The sequence below is a fragment of the Chiroxiphia lanceolata genome, chromosome 17, assembly GCF_009829145.1.
Source record: "Chiroxiphia lanceolata isolate bChiLan1 chromosome 17, bChiLan1.pri, whole genome shotgun sequence".
Classification (NCBI taxonomy): Eukaryota; Metazoa; Chordata; class Aves; order Passeriformes; family Pipridae; genus Chiroxiphia; species Chiroxiphia lanceolata.
The window spans coordinates 13814094-13833656 of record NC_045653.1 but is presented as its reverse complement, the minus strand read 5'-3'; the positions used below and the strand labels follow the sequence as shown (position 1 = coordinate 13833656).

The 19563-nt window shown below is 57.0% G+C and overlaps 1 protein-coding gene across 2 annotated transcripts; it reads left to right on the top strand.

Annotated features, from left to right (window-relative positions):
• The first annotated feature begins 220 nt into the window (after positions 1-220).
• SRC (SRC proto-oncogene, non-receptor tyrosine kinase) lies at positions 221-16639 on the top strand. 2 transcript variants are annotated; one of them, XM_032705215.1, is made up of 13 exons: positions 221-295; positions 3896-4145; positions 4377-4476; positions 4940-4957; positions 8253-8351; positions 9413-9516; positions 10867-11016; positions 11286-11441; positions 11604-11783; positions 11864-11940; positions 12322-12475; positions 12636-12767; positions 13202-16639. In XM_032705215.1, the coding sequence occupies exons 2-13, from the start codon at positions 3905-3907 to the stop codon at positions 13408-13410; spliced, it is 1620 nt and encodes a 539-aa protein (XP_032561106.1). In that variant the 5' UTR covers positions 221-295; positions 3896-3904; the 3' UTR covers positions 13411-16639. The 2 variants fall into 2 exon arrangements, with proteins under 2 accessions (XP_032561106.1, XP_032561107.1); XM_032705216.1 differs by lacking the exon at positions 4940-4957.
• Positions 16640-19563: the final 2924 nt, after the last annotated feature.

Here is a 19563-nt window from a genome sequence, read left to right as displayed (position 1 = left end):
TCCCGTCTCCGGTGGGTTTGATGAAGTGGAGCAGAGAATCGTCCCCTCTTCACACATGAGAGATCAGAGCGGGCGGGTGTGAGCTGCCGGCCCCGCGCTGGAGGGGTGGCGAGGAGGAGGAGGAGGAGGGCAGTGGCAGTGCTGGGCACCGGCGGGGGGCAGAGGGCACGGTCGGGGGTGCGGGTGCTGCCACGGGCGCTGACGTTCCCTTGTCTCACAGGCTGCGGCGGGAGCTGAGCTGAGCTGGCCGGCGGCACCTCCCCACCCCGCGGCGAGGCTGTAGCCGAAAGCACTGGTAAGGCATCGCCGATGGCCCGGGGAGGGGGAACCAGGCCACTTTACCTGCCGGGGGGGCTCAGCTCTGGGGCCCTGGCTGCACTGCCACAGCCGATTTGGCCCTTGAGCATCTGTGGGTGGGCTGGGGGCTGGGTGCGGATGCCAAAGGCTGAACCCTCCTGGGTGTTCGCCGAGGCGTGGCCAGCCCGGGGGGCAGAGCTGAGGCCCCGCAACTCATCACGGTGGTGGTTCACGATGTGCTGCTGGCACTGACCCCCCGGAGCGGGAAGCAGGGAGTTCCTGCAGGCTGCGACGTGCCCGGGGTGTTAATCCCCGCCGCAGGAAAGCTGCCTCGTCCGCCACCTCGCATCAGTCAGAGCGAGCACGGGAATGCTGGCTGTGCTCCAGCCTGCCACACCAGCCTTGGGAGGGGGAGTAGGGAAGCCCTGCTGGAAACCAAGACACTGGCCGGGGTGGGGAGTGATGCTGAGCCCCCCATCCCAGCACTGTTGGCTGTGAAAAGCAAGGGAGAAGGGAAATATCCCACTGGGTGTTGGACAGGCTGCCCTGGCTGGATGCTGGTGGTGCTGAGCATCCCTGCAGTCTGCTGCGTGTGGAAATGCTGTCTTTATTAGACATAAATTTATTAGACATAAACACAGCACAGCTGCTGGCCATGGGTATTTTTTGCAGTCTGGCTGCTGTAGTGCTGTCCCACAGCCCCCAGTGATGCTGCTGGGGTGTGCTGGGAGCTGCCACATTGGGTGGTTGGTTCACCCCCTTCCTTGTCTGCCCTTTGACTCTGGGGGAGTTCATCAGTGGCTCTGCTGGAAGCAGGGGGGTCTCTCCCTGGTGCCTCCCAGGACCTGAGTGCACAGCACATTCCTGCTGTCATTAATCACTCCTTTGCCAGGCTCTTGCACAACCCTGCATTCTCCCAGGGGAATGTGCACCCTTTCCTCCCTGGCTGCCAAGGGGGATATTGGGGTCACAGGGTATTTCTCAGGCCCCCTCTCCTCCCTGGGGACAGGTGGAGAGCCACAGGGCTAAAGCCATGTGGTCCTGTGGGCTGAGTTACCTGGAACTCAGAGTGGGGATGGTGCAAGGCTGCCAGTGCCTCTGGGCACAGTTTGGGGTTGCCAGCCTGCATTTTGCACTAGCCAAGTCGAAGCAAGAGCGTACAGGTATTTATGTGCAAAGCAACAGGAGAGCTTGGAGCAGAGCTCGCTGCTCTGCAGCCCCTTCCCCAGAGGACCATGGGTTCATGCCTCCTGCTCCTCCTCCTCCTCCTCCTGCACTGGGCCCCGTTGGAGCATCATGTCCTGGTGACCAGCACACCCAGCAAAGCCCTTGCCCAGGGGGGTCAGCACCCCGGTGCAGGGTGGGAGCTCTGATCTCCCTGCCCAAACCACTGCACAGGAGGGATGATCTCACAGTCCATAGCATCCCTGGCTGGGACATGCCTGGGAGATGCACATCCTGTGCCCGCAGGCTCACGGGTGTGAAGGCAAGGACTCACCTGCTTTGGGGAAGTGCCTCGGGGATCCACTCTCCCATCTCTGTGCTGTGGTCCTGGCTAATCTCTGGGCATATTGAGTATTTTATACTCTGATTTTCTCAGCATGCTGACAAATCCTTTGCTGACCCAGGCTGGATGTGCTCGGGGGACACTTGTGTCCCTGAAGTGCTGCTAAATCTGCTGCCCCAGCCAGGGAGTTTTCCTGCCTGGGGAAGTGCTGTTTCCAGGGGAAACTCTGAGCGGCTCTGCCCTTGCTCACGGTCGCGTGGGCAGTCACAAGCCACACGGTCACAGCCCCACTGTGCCCCCACTTTCCTCCCTGCACTGCTGCTGCCATCCCGGGAGTGCCCGTGGGAGCTGGAGCTCTGGGCAGAGGTGAGAGAGGGGCTTGCTGGGGATGGGGTGGTGGGGGCTTCTTCTCTTTGCTTCTAAGGTCCTGCTTTCCCCTGCAGTTCTGCTTTAGTATCTTCGGCACCAGGCTTTTAAAGTGCATTTATTTACGGGACAGACACCCTCCTCCCTGGCTGCAGGATCTGCCTCTGGATTGTTGGCAGTGACAATTTGCCAGTGCAAAGCTTATATTTGACCTTTCTTTGCTTCGAGAACCCCAAAGTCCAGGACAGATACACATGGGCTGGGTCCCGTGGCAGATAGAGGCATTGGTCCTTCCTTGTTCCCGCATCCATAGGAGGAAGGACAGCTCTTCTCCCCACTGGAGTGGCTGCTGGAGTCATACCTAGCAGTTTATTCCAATTCCTAAAAAATCAGTTTATTCCAATTCCCTGACCCTGGCAGGGTCTGATCCTGCCAGCACGGGTCACACCAGGACACTGCTTGTGTACATTGCTTGTATAATGTGGGAGCTGGAAAAGAGTGGATGGAAGTTGTGTCTTCTGGGAAATAAGCCCCGAGCACTGTGGGGAGGGGAGCTGGGAGGGGAGCAGAGCTTGTGCCTGGCACCCCTAAGCTTCTCCATGGCAGGAGCCAGGGGCTCTGCCCCACTGACACTGGGGCTGTGCAGGCTGCTGGGGCTGCCCGTGGCTCTGGCCCTGCTCGTGAGGGTTTGGCCTGAATTCTCTTCAAAGCTGGGCTAGAAAAACCCCTGGCACAGCCTCACTAGTGGCTGCATCCAAGTCCCGCACCCCACAGGCAGTGGCTGCCTCCTCTGCTGCTTCCCTGCTTCTGTGTTCTTATCAGAGATAGTCTCCTCCCTGGTTGTCTCCACCTCCCTTTTCTCTCCTGCCATGCGTGATCTAGCCTAAATATTTCCTTCCATAGCTTCAGGACACTGCTGGGTATCCTGCCATCTTTGGAGACTGCAAATAATTCCCTTCCTTCATTTATATCATTACCTTGAAGGTATTTATAGAGTGTGATCTTGAGTGGAAAGGAAGGCTATATATATAAACTATTTGACTATATATAAAGCTGAGATCCCTTGGTCCTTAGCTCTGAGCTGCCTGAAACTGCTCCTGATTTAAGCTTTTATCCCATTTGCTGCATGTTTTGGACTTCAAAGGTACATGTTCAGCAATTAAATCCCCATCCTGAGCCAGCAGTGATACAGCTGTGGGTTCTCCAAATTTCTGCTGTCACAGTAATCCAAGCACGTGGATATTTGTCTGTGTCTTGTTTTCTCCTGTCCACACCCTGGTACAAACTCTCATGTACGAGGAAACGCATCTGGGTGGGACTGAGCTACATCCCACAGCGGGTGCCTGGCCCCAGAGCTGCTGCACTCTTGACCACAGGTCCAGGCTCCACGCTCAGCATCCTCGCTCCACATTCCCAGGGCTCAGTGTGCTTCCCTCCTCTCCCAAAGCGTGTCCTGAAAACTCCACTCCTGGTGTTTCACTGGCTGCTGTGGCCACGCAGGAGGTGGCTCAGTGTTACGGAGGGGCGATGCTGTCCCAGGGCAAGGGCAGGGTGGCCAGACTTCCCGGCAGCTGATGCTTGAACAGACTCCAGAGGTTGTTTCGTTTCCTGGTGGGCAGGCATCTGTCACCCAAGCCCTGGGGAGCGACTTCTGCTTACTAATTGTAATAATAATCATTATAACAATAATAACAGAGGCCCTCTGCGTGTCTGTGTCTCCTCCAGCCCGGGACCATGGGGAGCAGCAAGAGCAAGCCCAAAGACCCCAGCCAGCGCCGGCGCAGCCTGGAGCCCACCGACAACACCCACCATGGGGGTTACCCGGCCTCGCAGACACCCAGCAAGGCGGCAGCCCCCGATGCCCACCGCACCCCCAGCCGTGCCTTCGGGACCATGGCTGCTGAACCCAAGCTCTTTGGAGGCTTCAACACCTCTGACACGGTCACCTCTCCGCAGCGTGCCGGGGCGCTGGCTGGTTGGTGTGGGCTGGGGCTCGGCAGGGCGGGGAGGGGCTCGGTTGGGTCTTTGTGGGCTCGGGGCCAGCTTCTTGGGGTCTTCTGCTTTTGAGGGACTCTGTGCTTGGGGGAGAAGCAGATCTGTGTGTTGTTGGCCCGTGGGAGGATGGTGGGAGAGGGAGGTCCCTGGTGAGGGGCACCCCTGCAGCAGCACCCGTGGCTGTGCCCCTCCTGAGAGCTCTGTGTCGCAGGTGGAGTCACCACCTTCGTGGCCCTCTATGACTACGAGTCCCGGACGGAAACGGACTTGTCCTTCAAGAAAGGAGAGCGCCTGCAAATCGTCAACAACACGTGAGTGTCCCCGTCCCTGTCCCTGCAGCCACACCCATGTGATGAGCTGCCATCTCTGTCCCTCCTGTGGAGCCCCCAGCCCAGCCCAGCAGGACCAGCTCTCCCAGGGGTGGGGGGTCAGAGAGAGAGCCCCCAAGTGTGCACGGACACAGTGACTTGTCCAAGGACACTGATGCTAGAAGCAATCATTTGCCTACTTCCTCATCCTCCTGGCCCTGCTGCTGGTCACTGTGGCCTGGCAGCCTTGTCACCAAGCTGCCTCCTCAGCTTGCTGGCCCGTCTGTGCCCTCCAACACAGGGCCATGTCCCCACTGGTTCCCCGTCCCCATCCATGCTCAGCTCCCTCTCATTTGCCTGGACAGATTCCTCAGCTTCACAGGTGCTTTCCCCTGTGCTTGCAAGCTGTCTCTGGTCTCACCTTCTCTCTTGACTCTTCTTTCTCTCCCTCCATGCTGTCACTTAGGAGGAAAGTGGATGTCAGGTGTGTATGGCACATTATTACTGTTATTATTAATGATCTACATGATCAAAACCCATATGCTGCCCACATTAGAGCAGGTTGGTTGGAGCAGGGCTGGGAGGAGATGGTTTACCAATGGTTTTGTGGTCAGTTGGGTTCGTTTTCCTTGAGCAACTGGGACAGAGCAGGGAGTCCCTTCCCATGCTGGGGAACTGTTCCATCCAGAGCTGTGTCTGCACCTGGGAGCTCTGAACCTGGCCCCTTTCTTTGTCTGTGCCTGGCTCCCCTCTGCAGTTCCTTTCCCGTTGGTTCTTCACTTCCTCCTGGCCTTTTTTGCCCTTTTTTTTTTTTTTCATTTTTTAATTATACTTTTATTTTTCATGACTGACTCTGGGGACTCAGGCATGTCCTTAGGAGTCTGACTCCCTGGTTTGCTCCCTGTCCTGGTCATCACAGCACATACATCACGTGCTGTGTAGAGCAGGGCAGCGTGGCCAGCTGGAAGATGCTCCTAAACATGATCCTGTATTATTAAATCCATGTGTGGTCTGTCCTAACGTGGCACACATGGTCTGGAGCCTGGCTGGCAGAGCCAGTGTCCCCAGGCATGGAGCTGTCACAGGTCCCAAGGGTCTGCAGCTCCCGTTCCCCTCCAGTGCTGCCTCCCAACCTGGGCACCCAAAACAGCTTTGCAAGGTCAAAGAGTGGAAAGACGAGGGAACACCCTGGGAGTGAGATTTCTCCTGCAATGCTCGGGCAGCGTTGCACAAACATGTTTTCAATCTGATCCTTGTTCTCATTGTTCCAGTGCTGTTTATTAATGGTGATTTGTTTCATCCATGAAGTCCAGGATGCTCAGGGCTTCAATGCTACAGGAAAAGCCTGAATTTGGGGGTTTTGGGGCTTCTTACTTTCAGCCTCAGCAGTGTAAGAGCCCTGTGCTTGAGTTTGGGCTGTTGCAAAGTGAGCTCTGCTCATGGAGGTCCAGACCAGGCCCATATATGTGGGTTTTTTCTTTACACCTCATATCACTTCTGAGGTTTCCACACTTTTTTTTTCCTCTGCTTCTATTTATCAGTCAGAGGGAAGGGTCAAGCTGTGATGGGCTCTACAGCATCGTGGGGAGCAAAAGGGCTTCGTTTGGTGACACAGCCCTTTGGTGGAGGGTGCAGGATGTAGCTGCTGACCTTCCCAGTGTCTGTGTGGGTGGGATGTCCACAGGGAGAGAGGCAGTGGAGGAAGCTGGGCAGTTTGTGCAGTTCTCAGGGCGTGAATCACTCTTCTCATTGAGTTCCCAGAGATGCTTAGGCAGTCTGGGAACAGCTCAAGCTGCTGCACTTTGGAGACAGCAACAGGCAGGCGTGTGATGTCCCCTTCCTCTAGGCTCCCTGGCAGGGCATCCCTGGAGCTGTGGGGAGGGTCAGTCTGGGAAGGGCTGGCAGGTCCTGGGCAGAGCAGGAGCCCATGGCCATAGTGGCTTTGCAGGGTGGTGGCAGGTTTTGGCTGCTCTGACTTAACCAGGGTTGTGCAGGACAGAAGGAGAAGCTTCCACATCACTGAGATCCCTGCTCCAGGTCAGCCTCCCAATCCCCCCCAGTGCAGAAAGGCTCTCGTGGTCCCATTTCCAGTGGGAGGAGGTCTCCTCCCAGCCAGCTGGCAGCCAGCAGGGATGTGGTGGGATATTTTGGGTAAGATTGTGCAGGGAATTGTTGAAATGCTTTGTTTTGATGATGATGATTATTATTATTTTTTTCCCCGCTGAGATATTTTTGGAATAGTTTGTTTTTGCTGAATTCCCAGCTTGCAGCCTTGCAGCCCGAGCTGGAATGAAGCCACAAGTCAAAAGCTGGGCATTTTTCAAGCAGATGTTTACTCTGGTGCTGTGGGAAAGAGCCCAACCAGCTTTCAGAGCCACCTCAGTAAAGGTGACTGGGGCAGCAGCCCTGGCTGGGGAGCCCAAGCTGCCTGCCATGCTGGGGCTGGGAGAGGCTGAAGTGCCATCCAGGGCTGCTGCCAGGCTGGTCCAGGGGCAAAGCCCAGCTCCGTGGGTGGGAGGAGAGGCCTGGAAGGTCCCTGCTGTCCCCTGCCCCACCTCTGTGAGGAGCTGGGGGCCGTGTCTGGGTTCTCCAGGACACTTAGAAGCATCGCTGGTTTAGCTGCTGGTGTGTCTGGAGTGAGGATGGAGGTTTACACATCTGCAGGGTCAGGGATGGGTCTGGATGTGGTCTGATGAGCCCTGCAGTGGTGGCTGAGGTTATTAGTGTTTTTCTGTAATGTGTTTGTGGAGGTTGTCCTGCCAAGTTCCTGCATCCTTACGGGGCTGTTCCCACGAATCTGCAGTTTTCCCGTAGCCTCGTCTCCCTTGTGGTCAGGATGAGTTTGGTGACTCTGTCTTTGATGGGCAAGAAGATGCAGGTGGTGGGAGGAAGAGCCCTGCTGTCTGCAGGAAGGGGAAGCCGCCTCCTGCCGTCCTCTTGTTCCTCTCTATTCATTGTCCTCTCCAGCCCTGTCTGGAGCAGGAGCTGGTGGGCAGGAGGGCAGAGTGGGGAAGAGACTCCAGCTCCTGGGGACGTGCCTGGGGCTGCTGATCCTGGGGCTGGAGGGATGGATGGTGGCTAAGCCCCAGGTTTTTGGGGACAACAAGTCACACTCATGGTTGTGCAGGCAGAGCCCGCCCTTTGTGGGACTGCACAAAGCTCAGGTCAGGGCTGCAGCCACGTGGGGTGCCCATCCTGGGGCTGTGAGCAGGGCATCCAGGCTGGACAGATCCCGCTGCATCCAGACTGGGCATCACTGCTGGGCAGGGCTCAGCCCCTGCCCAAACCTCAGCCCCTTCCTGTTGCTTTTCTGCAGCCTGTATTTAACTAACTCTCCTGGGTTTTCCTGTTGCCTTTGTTAATTGCTGCCATCCTTCTGTTGCTTCTCCCCATTTCCCCTCCCTCCCCTCGCCTGCTGCTCCCCCCTGCTGCTGGGACCCCCAGTGCCCCACAACCTCCAGCCAGACCCCATTCCCGTTCCCGTGGCTCTGAAGGTATTCTGGCTCATGGGCTGCCCTGCCCAGTTTAAGTTTAAAGTTCATCCCATATGCAAATGGGTGGCCCCACTAATAAGAGCTCACCCAGACAGAGCCATGGGCAGGGGCTGGCAGCAGGGGCACTCCTGGCTGGGGTCTGGCTGTGGGGCTGGGGCTGCAGGGCTGTCCCCCTTCCCGGCAGGGCTCTGTGCTGGCTCGTCCTCCCCCGGTGCCTGTGGGCGGGTGAGGGGCTGGCCGGGGGGCTCCTGGCTTCACACTGAGTGTGTTTTGGTTCTCTTGCAGGGAAGGTGACTGGTGGCTGGCTCATTCCCTCACTACAGGACAGACGGGCTACATCCCCAGTAACTATGTCGCGCCCTCAGACTCCATCCAGGCTGAAGAGTAATTGCCATCTTTTAGACAGTTTAAAAAAGAGCGATAGCAAACTCACCCCGAGTGTTCCTCCCTGCCCCTGCCCTGCTCCTGGGGGAAGCCTTCCTCTTTGCTGTTTTCCCCTTTGAGTGTGCAAACCCCGTAAATGTTTTCCAGCCTTCCTTTAAGGCCCACAAGTGCAGTGGTGCAGTGTGCTTGCGTGGTGGAGGGGGGAGCATAGTGGGGCTGTGGATGCTTTTGGTCTGGTTTTTATGGAGAGCCTGGGGAAGAGAAGGCTCCGTTGCACCCTTCCAGGACTTAAAGGGGGCTCATAAAAGAGAGAGAGAGCGACTTTTTACGTGGGTAGAGGGGCCTGTGAGAGGACAAGAGGGAATGGTTTTAAACTAAAAGAGGAGAGATTTAGATTAGATGTTAGGAAGAAGTTCTTCCCTGTGAGGGTGGTGAGGGACTGGCACAGGTTGCCCAGAGAAGCTGTGCCTGACCCATCCCTGGAAGTCTTCGTGGCCAGATTAGATGAGGCTTTGGACAACATGGTCTAGGAGAAGGTGTGGCAGGAAGGTTCCAGGCCCCATGGCAGGAGGTTTGGAATGAGGTGATCTTTAAGGTCCCTTCCAACCCAAACTGTTCTGTTTCTATGATTTTACTCCTCCACATGGACACACTGCTGGCTCCACCTGTGCAGATCAGGCTGAGTGTGGAGGGAGTTGTCACACAGGGAGAGCAGGCAGGGGAAAAGCCAGATGTATGTCTCAGAGCAGGAGGTGCCAGCTATGTCCCTTTCCCAGCCAGCAGCGTGGTATCCCTCAGCAAGACCTTGGGGGGCTTCAGGGACCCCTGAAGGCTTTCAGAGTGAAGGTGTTCCAAGGCCTGTGGAGCAGGGTTGCTCCTTGGGCGATGCCCAGCCTGGGCTGTACAGGGACAAGGCACACCCTGAGGCGCCCAAGCCCAGAGATGCAGCCCCTGGTCTCCAAAATCTGTGGTGTGGAGGCTGGGGCTGAGGCCCCTGCTTGGGCGGGCAGTGGAGGGGGTGGGAAGGTGCCAGGTGCTGAGCTGCTGCTTTGCTCCTGCAGGTGGTATTTTGGGAAGATCACTCGCCGGGAGTCCGAGCGGCTGCTGCTCAACCCCGAAAACCCCCGAGGGACCTTCCTGGTCCGGGAGAGTGAGACCACAAAAGGTAAGAGGGTTTGGGGGGGGGCTGGCCTCAGAGAGACCCTCTAAAGAGTGTGGGGGTACCTTGAGTCCCCTCAGTCACTCTGTGGGATCCAAGTTCCTCAGCTTAGGCACGGGGGGAGGGAGAAGGAGAAAAAGGTCATACCATATAGACAGGAGACGATGTTTGGCATTGCTGAGTGATGCCCCTCAGCATGGACAGCCTCCTGGGATCTCCCCTGCCAGTGCTGATCCCCAGGGAGCCAGTGCTGCTGCCCCCATCACATCCCCAGTGACTGTGCTGAACACACCATTACACCACTGAGCCCATGGTCTGGGGGGGGACGTGGCCACTTCTCTCCCACCACTGCGCCTGGCAGGCACCCTTCAGAGAGATGGTTCAGCTCATGGCAGGGTGGGAGCTGGGAGCCTCTCCATCTCTAGCAGGACCACCTGGCAGGATGCTCTTTTCTCCTGGTTTGTTTCTTTACCCCCAAGTAGATGGTTTTTTTTGGTTTTTCCTGGTCCCTCTATAGTGGCAGTATCTTGAACATGTGCTTCCTGGGCAGGCAGGCTGAGGGAGCAATGAACTTTAATCCTTCTTTCAAGTCTGACGACTCTTTATGCTTGTTTTATATCTCCCAAAAGTGTGAGTTGTGATCTTTGAGGTTTGACTGCCTGAGGATGCTGTTTCTTACCTGAAAACGTGGCTTCGTTTGGCTCCAAATGCACCTTTGGGAAAAGCCCCTTGATGTGCCTCTCTGTTTTTATGCCTTGAACTTATCACTAGCTATTTTATTCTGGTGGAAGCAGCTCATTCAAGCAGCAGCATAAATCTCTGTCTCTGCTCTCTGTGGCCCCAGCAGCACTGTGTTGTTCTTGTGTGGGCAGAGCAGAGCCAAGATCCCAAAGGGGTATTTGTGGAGGAGGTAATTAGATCCACCAGCCCTTGGCTCCTCTCTGAGATGCTGAGATGTAGAGGTGGTGGGTCAGGAGCTCCCCCAGCCTGCCTCCCACTGGTCCTATCTCCTGCTGCAGAGAAGGACCTGACAGGTCTAGGGGCTGGGGGACAATGCTCCTGGTTAGCACATCCCATAGGATGGCTGGTGGCAAGGCTTGGCAGAGCTGCTGTGCAAGCAGGGGGCAGCTGGAGGTTGTGATTGCATGTTGTGGCTGTAGCCAGGGGTACGTGTCATCCCTCCCTGGCACCAGGTGCCAGCTGGTGCATCCAGGAGCTGCTCCCCATCCTCTTCTTTGGGTGACAGAGGGAGCCTGCATGCCCAGTGCTGCCTCCTCCACGCCCACCCTCCGTGGGACCCCATGGGGAGCTCCTGCCTGCAGCACATCTCCCCCAGCCCCTCGCTCCTGCCCACAGGTGCCTACTGCCTCTCTGTCTCCGACTTCGACAACGCCAAGGGGCTCAATGTGAAGCACTACAAGATCCGCAAGCTGGACAGCGGCGGCTTCTACATCACCTCCCGCACCCAGTTCAACAGCCTGCAGCAGCTGGTGGCCTACTACTCCAGTGGGTAGCCATGCGGGGTCCCCTTGGGGTCTGGTGGCACCCGGGGTGCTGTGCCTGCTCTCGCTGCAGGGCAGGTGCTGTTGGGAAGCCAGCACAGGGCTGGGGAACCCCAAAGCAGTTGTGTGGGACCCTGGTGAAAAGCTGCCTGGGTTTTAGGGCAGAGGGTTTGGGTACTGGTCCCCGAGGTGTTTGCTGGGAGGAGGTGGGGTAAAGACATCACGTGCCTAAAAGCCCAAGTGTCACCTTGCTGTTGTCCCCTCCTTTACTAGAACACGCCGATGGCTTGTGCCACCGTCTCACCAACGTCTGCCCCACATCCAAGCCCCAGACCCAAGGCCTTGCCAAGGATGCCTGGGAAATCCCCCGGGAATCTCTGCGGCTGGAGGTCAAGCTGGGACAGGGCTGCTTTGGAGAGGTGTGGATGGGTAAGGAGCGTTCCCTCTCTGCTGTCCCCTCCCTGTCACCACCTGCATCCCGTCCCCAGCCATCTGCAGGTGCCCAGAGGCTGCAGTGGGGTGGGGGAGCAGGTGAGGGACACGGCCCCCTGTCCCGTATGTGTGTCCTGAGCCACGTGTCCTGTGCCACAGGGACCTGGAATGGCACCACCCGGGTGGCCATCAAGACACTGAAGCCTGGCACCATGTCCCCGGAGGCCTTCCTGCAGGAAGCCCAGGTGATGAAGAAGCTCCGGCACGAGAAGCTGGTTCAGCTCTATGCTGTGGTTTCAGAGGAGCCCATTTACATTGTCACCGAGTACATGAGCAAGGGTGAGCACAGGAGGGACACTGAGGGTGTGGCCGAGGGACACTGCTTCTCCACATTGCTCTGACTATGGTCTTCCTCATAGGGAGCCTCCTGGACTTCCTGAAGGGTGAGATGGGCAAGTACCTGCGGCTGCCCCAGCTCGTGGATATGGCAGCTCAGGTGGGTTTATGCATCCCCGGGTGTCCTGCATCCCCTTCCAAGGGCGCTGGCTGCCTGAGCCCCTCACTGGGCTGTCACAGCTGTCACTGGTCAGGTATTGGGGTGTTGTGCAGCCTTGCTTGGGTGGATGCTGTGGTCCCCACTGGGTCTCAGCCTGGAGCTGGGTTGCAGTCTGGGACCATCATTTTGCTCATTCCTGTTGCCACTGGCTCTCCCTGGCCAGCAAACCCGTGTCCTCATGGGGTTGTTTGAGCAGCTGGTTGTTCCCACACCCTAGCTGGGTGCCACTGCAGAGCTGTTCCCCTCGGTGCTGCCGGGCACTCCCCGGGGACCCTCGTGTCCCCCTGTCAGCCTCGATGCCCCATGTGCTGGTCCCCACAGATCGCATCCGGCATGGCCTATGTGGAGAGGATGAACTATGTGCACCGGGATCTGCGGGCAGCCAACATCCTCGTGGGGGAGAACCTGGTGTGCAAAGTGGCTGACTTCGGCTTGGCTCGTCTCATCGAGGACAACGAGTACACTGCTCGTCAAGGTGCGTGTCCCTCGAGGTGCCCAGGCAGGTGGCACCAGAGCAGTGGCCACTGGTCCCTGGTCCCCAGAGGTGTGCATTGTGTCTGGAGCCGACACGTGGCTCTGACTGCACAGAGACACTCGTGGCCCCACACACCCCCTCACGCTGCCTCTCCATCCAGGTGCAAAGTTCCCCATCAAGTGGACAGCCCCTGAAGCAGCTCTGTATGGAAGGTTCACCATCAAGTCAGATGTCTGGTCCTTTGGCATCCTCTTGACCGAACTGACCACCAAGGGCAGAGTGCCGTACCCAGGTGAGGGCTGGCACCCACCAGCAGAAGCCCTGTCCCTACGGCAGTGCCCAATGCCAGCTGCTCATACCCAGAGCTTACTCCTGGTACTCCGTGGCCCTCAGAGCCATCCTTGTGGAGTAACAAACTGATGCAAAGTTTCTCCTGCCCTTTGGGGCTGCACTGCCCCTTCCCAAGTTGGATCCTCCCGACTGGGGTGAGCAGAGATTGGCCAGGATGCAAGGTGCCAGCCACCCTGTCCCGCTCTAGCAAAGAGCAAGGTGACAGGCTGGCAGGGACAAGGTGCTCTTGGGCTGGGGGGATCTCTCTCTCCGTGGGTCACTGGGGTTGCCCCTGAGGCGTGTCCCACCACGGCACCCTTGGTGTGTCCCCCGGGACAGGCGCAGTGCAGGACCTGGCCCGGCTCTGATCAATGCTGTGTCTCCTCTGGCATGCAGGGATGGTGAACCGGGAGGTGCTGGATCAGGTGGAGCGAGGGTACCGCATGCCCTGCCCGCCCGAGTGCCCAGAGTCCCTGCACGACCTCATGTGCCAGTGCTGGCGGAAGGACCCGGAGGAGCGACCCACCTTCGAGTACCTGCAGGCTTTCCTGGAGGACTACTTCACCTCGACAGAGCCCCAGTACCAGCCTGGCGAGAACCTATAGACCCGGAGTTCCTCCTGGCACCAGGGACGCTGCCGTCCTCGCCGCAGGGCACCGAGGGCTGGCCTCCCCACCGAGGGGCTGTTTTTGTGGAGCAGCCCTGGAGCAGGACGGGGCGTTGTCTGCGGATGCAGCCCGGGGAGGTGCTGGGTCCCCCCATTGCTCATTGAGACTTGTGGCCCGTGTGTGGAAGCGGCGCTGTCCCGCTGGAGAGAGGGGCCCGCGGGCGCCGGCGGAGCTGGCTCGGGAGGGCGAGCAGAGCGTCTCCTGCCAAGAGACTTGGCTTTTGGGAGACTTTTCCCCCCTACAGCTCTGGGATGAGCCTGGAGGGACTGGGGGACAGCATCACTCCACCTCAGACACATGGCCCCAGTCTCCTGCACCCCCTTTCTAAATCAGCACAAATTTCCCTGCCTCTTCACCCTCTCCACTGTCTCCCCCTTGGCACCAGTTCCCCTGAGGACGCTGGCAGAGACATTTCACCACAGAATCAGGATCACAGAATGCTGAGTTGGAAGGGACCAGTAAGGACCATTGAGTCCAGCTCTTAAGTGAATGGCCCACACGGAGATCAAACCCACCACGACCTTGGTGTTATTGGCTCCATGCTCTAACCAACTGAGCTAAGCTCAGTGTCATGATGGCACAATCCCTGGCTGGTTCAAAGGGGGTGATGCACTGGATGGTGGTGCCAGCGTGGGGTGGCAGCAGAACTCTGGTGGTCCCTCTGGCCTTGCCATGACCTCAGGGGCTAGTGGGTTCTGGAACTATGAAATGTGACTGCTCGTGGCTCTGGTGATGGACACTGTCCCATAGGAGCACCTGGGCACACGATCAAATCTTCCAGCTGTGTCTGTTCCCCCAGGGGACATGTCTCTTATCTCCTGGGAGTGGCACAGGGGATGCTGACAGAGCCCTCGCCCTGTCTGCAGCCAGCCCTGCTGCCCTGCTGTGTTTTCTCCCAGCACACACTCCAGGTCTTCCAGCCACCTCCTTGTAAAGTGCCCCTCAGCCTCCAACCTCTGGTTTTGCCACCAGCTGTCCCACCAGCAGAGTCCCCCAGGCTGGCCCTGCCACCAAATCCACTGCCACTGTGGGGGTTGGGTGCACGGCCCATGTAGCTGTTCAGGGTGTTGGGAGTGTTTTGGGGGAAATACTCGTCTTTCACAGATACTTTTGTTCACCTGGTACGTTTTTAGCTGGCTTCCCTTTACCCCTCATGTCTCAGCTTCCAGGTTGCAGCCCCCATGCAGCATCCCAAGCCACATGCCACCATCCCAGAGAAGAATCCTGGGAAGTGCTGTGCCACATTTGCATCCTCATCTCCCCCTGCTTGCTCCCAAAGTCCTCAGCCGTGTTTCAGAGGTGGGTGGCTATCCCTGCCCAGCTTTGCCCCATACATATCCCGTGGGGCCGATTCCCAGACTCTGTGTGGCAAATCCCAGTCCCTGCCCTCTTCCACTCAGCACCTGCTTGTACATAACCCTCGAGTGGTCCCTACACCCTCCCAGACCTAGATTTCATTGCATGGGTTGGTTTTCCCCCTCCTGTGGCTATATCCAGCTGGAAACCCTTCACTGTGGTGGTTCACAAAGCTTCTCTCCCTCACCTCTTGGGTGCCAGCCCCACTCACTCAGAAGGACCTGGGGGGTCTTCAGATGCTCTCCTGGGCCATGGTGGGATGGGGGCTTGGTGAGTGCTGCAGGGCAGGAGTCCTGGGGGGAAGGACCCAGAGAGGGGAGCCAGTGGCTTCACCCACCTCTCAGTCCTGTGGGATGGGCTGTCCCTCCAGCACAGCCTCCTCACAGACAGCAGACCCAACCCGCCTCTCACCAGTCCCTGCCATGGTACCAGTGTCCCAGGAAAGCTGGGTGGGAGCCCAGTGTGGGCAGGGGGTGGCCAAAAGCCCCACTCCAGATCTCCACCAGAGCAGAGTTCGGGCACAACACTGCTTCCCATTCACTCCCACAGGTCTCTGCACACTTATTTACGAACCAAGGACTTGCTTGCTTGGTTGGTTGGTTGGTGGCTCCTTTTTTGAGTAAAACCTTCAAAATCAGCTTGATCAGGCTCTTCAGCTGGATGGAGAGATCCTGCTGGCTTGAAGAACAGCGACTGGATTAATGGATTTGTTTTTAAATCATTTCAAAAGTTGGAGCCTTTTCTCCCCCCTTCCTTTCCTTACAGGTTTCTGTGTTTGGGTAGGGTCTCCCCAAACCTTGATGTTCTGGGTCTTCCCCTGTTTGCAGCCCTTTGGGATGGGCAGCTGCCATGTCCCCATTGGCGCTGCCAGGGACACCCTGTCCCTTGGCAGCCCTTCCGAGGGGTGGACTGTGCCCATGGCCTGTGCCACAGCTCTGCCTGAATTCCACAAAATCCCCATCCCTGGGAGAAGCCTCTGACAACTGTAACGTGCAGAAGCCAGATTTGGTCTGGAAGCTGGGGAGAGAGAAGGCAGGCACACGAGTTCAGTTTGGGTGTCTGTGGCACGTGCAGGGTCTCGTGTGGGTGCAGGGGGCCGGGAATGGGTCTCACCCGGCAGGTCCAGGCTCTGGCTCTCCCTGGAAGCAGCAGGCGCAAGGAGCGCCCCGGGCTGGCTTAATTCCCCATGGATTTGGGGAAGCTCTGCCAGAGGAGGTATGCTGGGGACATTTCAGGGCAGAAGACAGTAAGGCAATGCCAGAGGAGCCCTCCTGCACAGGGCTGTGTGTCCATCGTGGTTCTGTGCAGCGGCTCTGCTGGGACTCAGCATCTCCGGACTCGCCACCGCAACGGCAGGGCCCAGAGGCCCCGGGGATTCAGAGCCTCCCCTCCACCCCCAGTGTTGGCTGGCAGTTTATTTGTTAAGCCAAGAAACTCCAGAGGGGAGCCCCCACCTAAGGATGCTTTTTGGCTTCCTGGGCGCCATCAAATCCTGCAAGTCATTCTCCTCTGCTGTTATAATTTTTTTACACAGTCTTTTGTAAAAGATCTCCAACCGACTATGCAGAGAACATGTGGATCTGTGTCTCTCCCCAGCTCCCCTCACCTGCCTTTTTTGGTGTCTAAGTAAAATATTTAGCTTTTCTTTTTTTTTTTATTTGTTTGGGTCTTTTTTTTTGGATAATAATAAAACTGGGGAAAAAACCTGAAAAGGTCCAGCTTTGTGGGGGGGGGGGGGGTGGAGATGCTTTGAAACTCTAACATGGTTGTAAATACTTTGCAATTTGATAATTAAATACAAACAGACCTCACAAAACAAAAGTGTAGCTCATGTGTGAGGGGCCTTGTGAGCTCCTTAGCACCTGTGATGGAGGAGCTGCTGGATCCTGGAGCTTGTGCAGGGCCAATGGGAGGGTCCTGCCGGCCCCCAGAGGCTGGGCTGGAGGGGACAGGGCAGGGGCAGTGCCCCATCAGCAGAACCTGCTTCAGCAGCAATCTCTGGGTGATTAGTGGGTGCTGACTGGGATGATTAAGTAATTGATAACATTTGGGAGTAGTAGGCCCTTTGAGAGCAGGATGGTTGATGTTCCTCCTTCACCACTACCTTTATCATCCACGTGGTCTGTGGTGGCTTTAGTGCCCCAAGTCTCCGCTCTGGCTGCTCTCTCCATCTCGGACTGGTAAGTGACTCGGTCTTATCACCTTCAATGTTTAATGCTTTATGTGTTGTTTGTCTTTAAAAGAATTAAGCGGTGGTGCTGGTCCCTTGGTCCCCCTGCAGTGTGTGGGCTCAGGGTGGGCTGGTCACCACAGGCAGCAACCCTGAACTGCAAATCCTGAGTTGTGCTGAGAGTCTGGGGTCTCTCCCGCAGCCCAGACCCAGCAGAAGGTCTCCTGAAGCTGGAGTGGGGTGGCGTTCATTGAAGGGTTGGCTCATGGCAGGGCTGTGCCCCCATGTCAGGCTCTCAGGTCTTGCTGCCAGTGCCACCACAGCCCCTGGTGCTCAGTGGTAGCAAGGGGTGAACAGGAGGCTGCCAGCACATGTTGACTCAGAGGACACAGCCTGTCTCTGCCCTGTGACAGGATTTGCCTTTGCTTGAGGAGCAGCAAAACCCTCTCACCAGGGGTTAATCTCCAGGCTTGGGAGGGAAGGGCTGAAGTCCTTACCTGACTTCAGCTTACATCTCACGGCTGGGAAACCAGCTGGTGCCAAAGGGCAATGCCAGGGCTCTGTGCCACTGAGTGATGTTTGTGGCTTCCCGGGGGTTTGGCTGGACCATTCCCAGGGTGACAGCATGAGGGGAAGAGGCTGGAGGCCATGGAAGGCTGGTGCTATTGGGAGCAGGACTGTGCCTCTGGACTTGGTTGCCATCTCTGCATCTCTGTTTCTAAGGATTGGAGCCTGGGCTTTTTTCTGTATTTGTTTTTTCCCTTTACTGATCCTGCTGTGTCACTGATCTGTTATGTGACCTAGAAAAGAAAATGATCTCTCCTTCATATGGAAAGACAAAGAAACAGCTTAAGGCTCCTGCTCCCTGTATCTAGGGAGCATCAGGCAGATGGACACTGTAATTCAGCAAGGTGATGAGACTCGCTCTGTGCCAAAGTGTCAAGTGACACTTGTGGGCAGTGTCCAGGCTCAGTGGGGCCTGGCACAGCACAGTGGCTGTGTTTGAAATCCCACTGCTTTGAGTCCCCAGTGTAGCTGCCCGCCGGTGCAGTCCCCCCCCATCCCCAGGGACAGAGCCACCCCACTGCTCTTCTGGCAGAGAAACTCCTCAAGAGCAGGGCCAAAGCTCTGAGCGTCCCTGGGTGCAGCCAGCACACCCCTGGCCAGGAGCACAGGCTGTGTCTGCACGGGCTTGGCCCAATCTGCAGTGCACAGGCAGGGAAGCTGTGATGATGCTCTTCAGAAGCCATCGGGTCTGACCTGTTCTGCAGTCACAGGCTGGTTTTTCAATTTCTTTATAAGAGGACAAGCCAGGCATTAGCATGGGATGTGAGACCTGGTTGGGTTCCTCACTCTGCCTGAGGCTTTCTGTCTGACCGTGACGAAGTTGGTTTAATTTTCTATCTTTAAAATGAAGATGGTATCTCAGGGCCCTCAAGAGGGTAAGAGAGTGTGTTGTGGAAGGCTATGTGCACATCAAAGAATGCTCCTTCTCTGCATTTGGGGTGGGAGGCTTCTAACCCCATCAGTCTACCGAGAGCTCTCCTGCAGACTCCCTCTTTTGAAGTGCTTTTTACTCTGAGGTGGGTCTCACAGAAGGGAAGGCCCGCACTGCACCTTGTCTTGAACCCCATGTACAAAGCCAGGGCTTGCTCTCATCCAAAGGGCTGTCTGGCTTCGTGGCTAGGATTTATTTAAATTGCTGTAAAGTGCAATTTGGCTAGTGAGCGACAAAAAAGGACTCTTGACAGAACTGACTGCATTAGCTTAAGTACATTAAACTTAAAAGTCGCTCAGAGAACAGGCAAGAGTGCCCTCCTCTCTCCATTTATTTATGCTGATGTGACAGCTACTGGGATTTCCCTCAGCCTGACAGGTGACAGAGCTGTCACATCTATTTTTGATGTGGCGCACGCTTTTTTTAATCATGTAAACACTAATATGCCCTGAACTCTTTCCAACTTGGACCTGGGCTTCACAGCAAGGGTAGAGCAAGCCAGTGTCAGCTCCAGCAGCTCCCACATCCTGTGCCACTCTCGGGTGCTCCTGGGTGCTGTTGGATCTGACAGTCCTTCTCCCCCAGCTTTGCAGCCCAGGCTGGGAAGGGCTCACAGCACCAGAGCTCAGCTGGGCTGCAGGCAGGTCTCTGCCCCGAGCAGAGGGACAGTTGGGTTATGTGGTGTCGTGGGAGGGGCTTACACGGCATGAGCTCCCAGCAGACACTTTTACTGTCGGCACCAGGGATTAGTGGCTTCCAGGGCACAGCTCTGGGGGGTTATTTCATAAGCAGTGAGAAGGGGGAATCTGTCACGTAAGTGCAGAGATACACAGGAGGTGCTTCTGGCTGTGAGATGAGCCTGTTTAGGAATTGCCAGTCTGGTTCCCACTCTGCCCATGGTCAGGTTAACCAGTCAAGGAGAAGAATCAGTACTGGGAGCTACAGGGCAAACAGGCTCTGCCTCTTGCTGGAGACTGAGCTCCGGGGTTACTGTGCTGGGAACAGAACAATGCAGAAACACATGATTGCTGGGCTAAGGCATCCACAATGAGCAGCCAACACATCA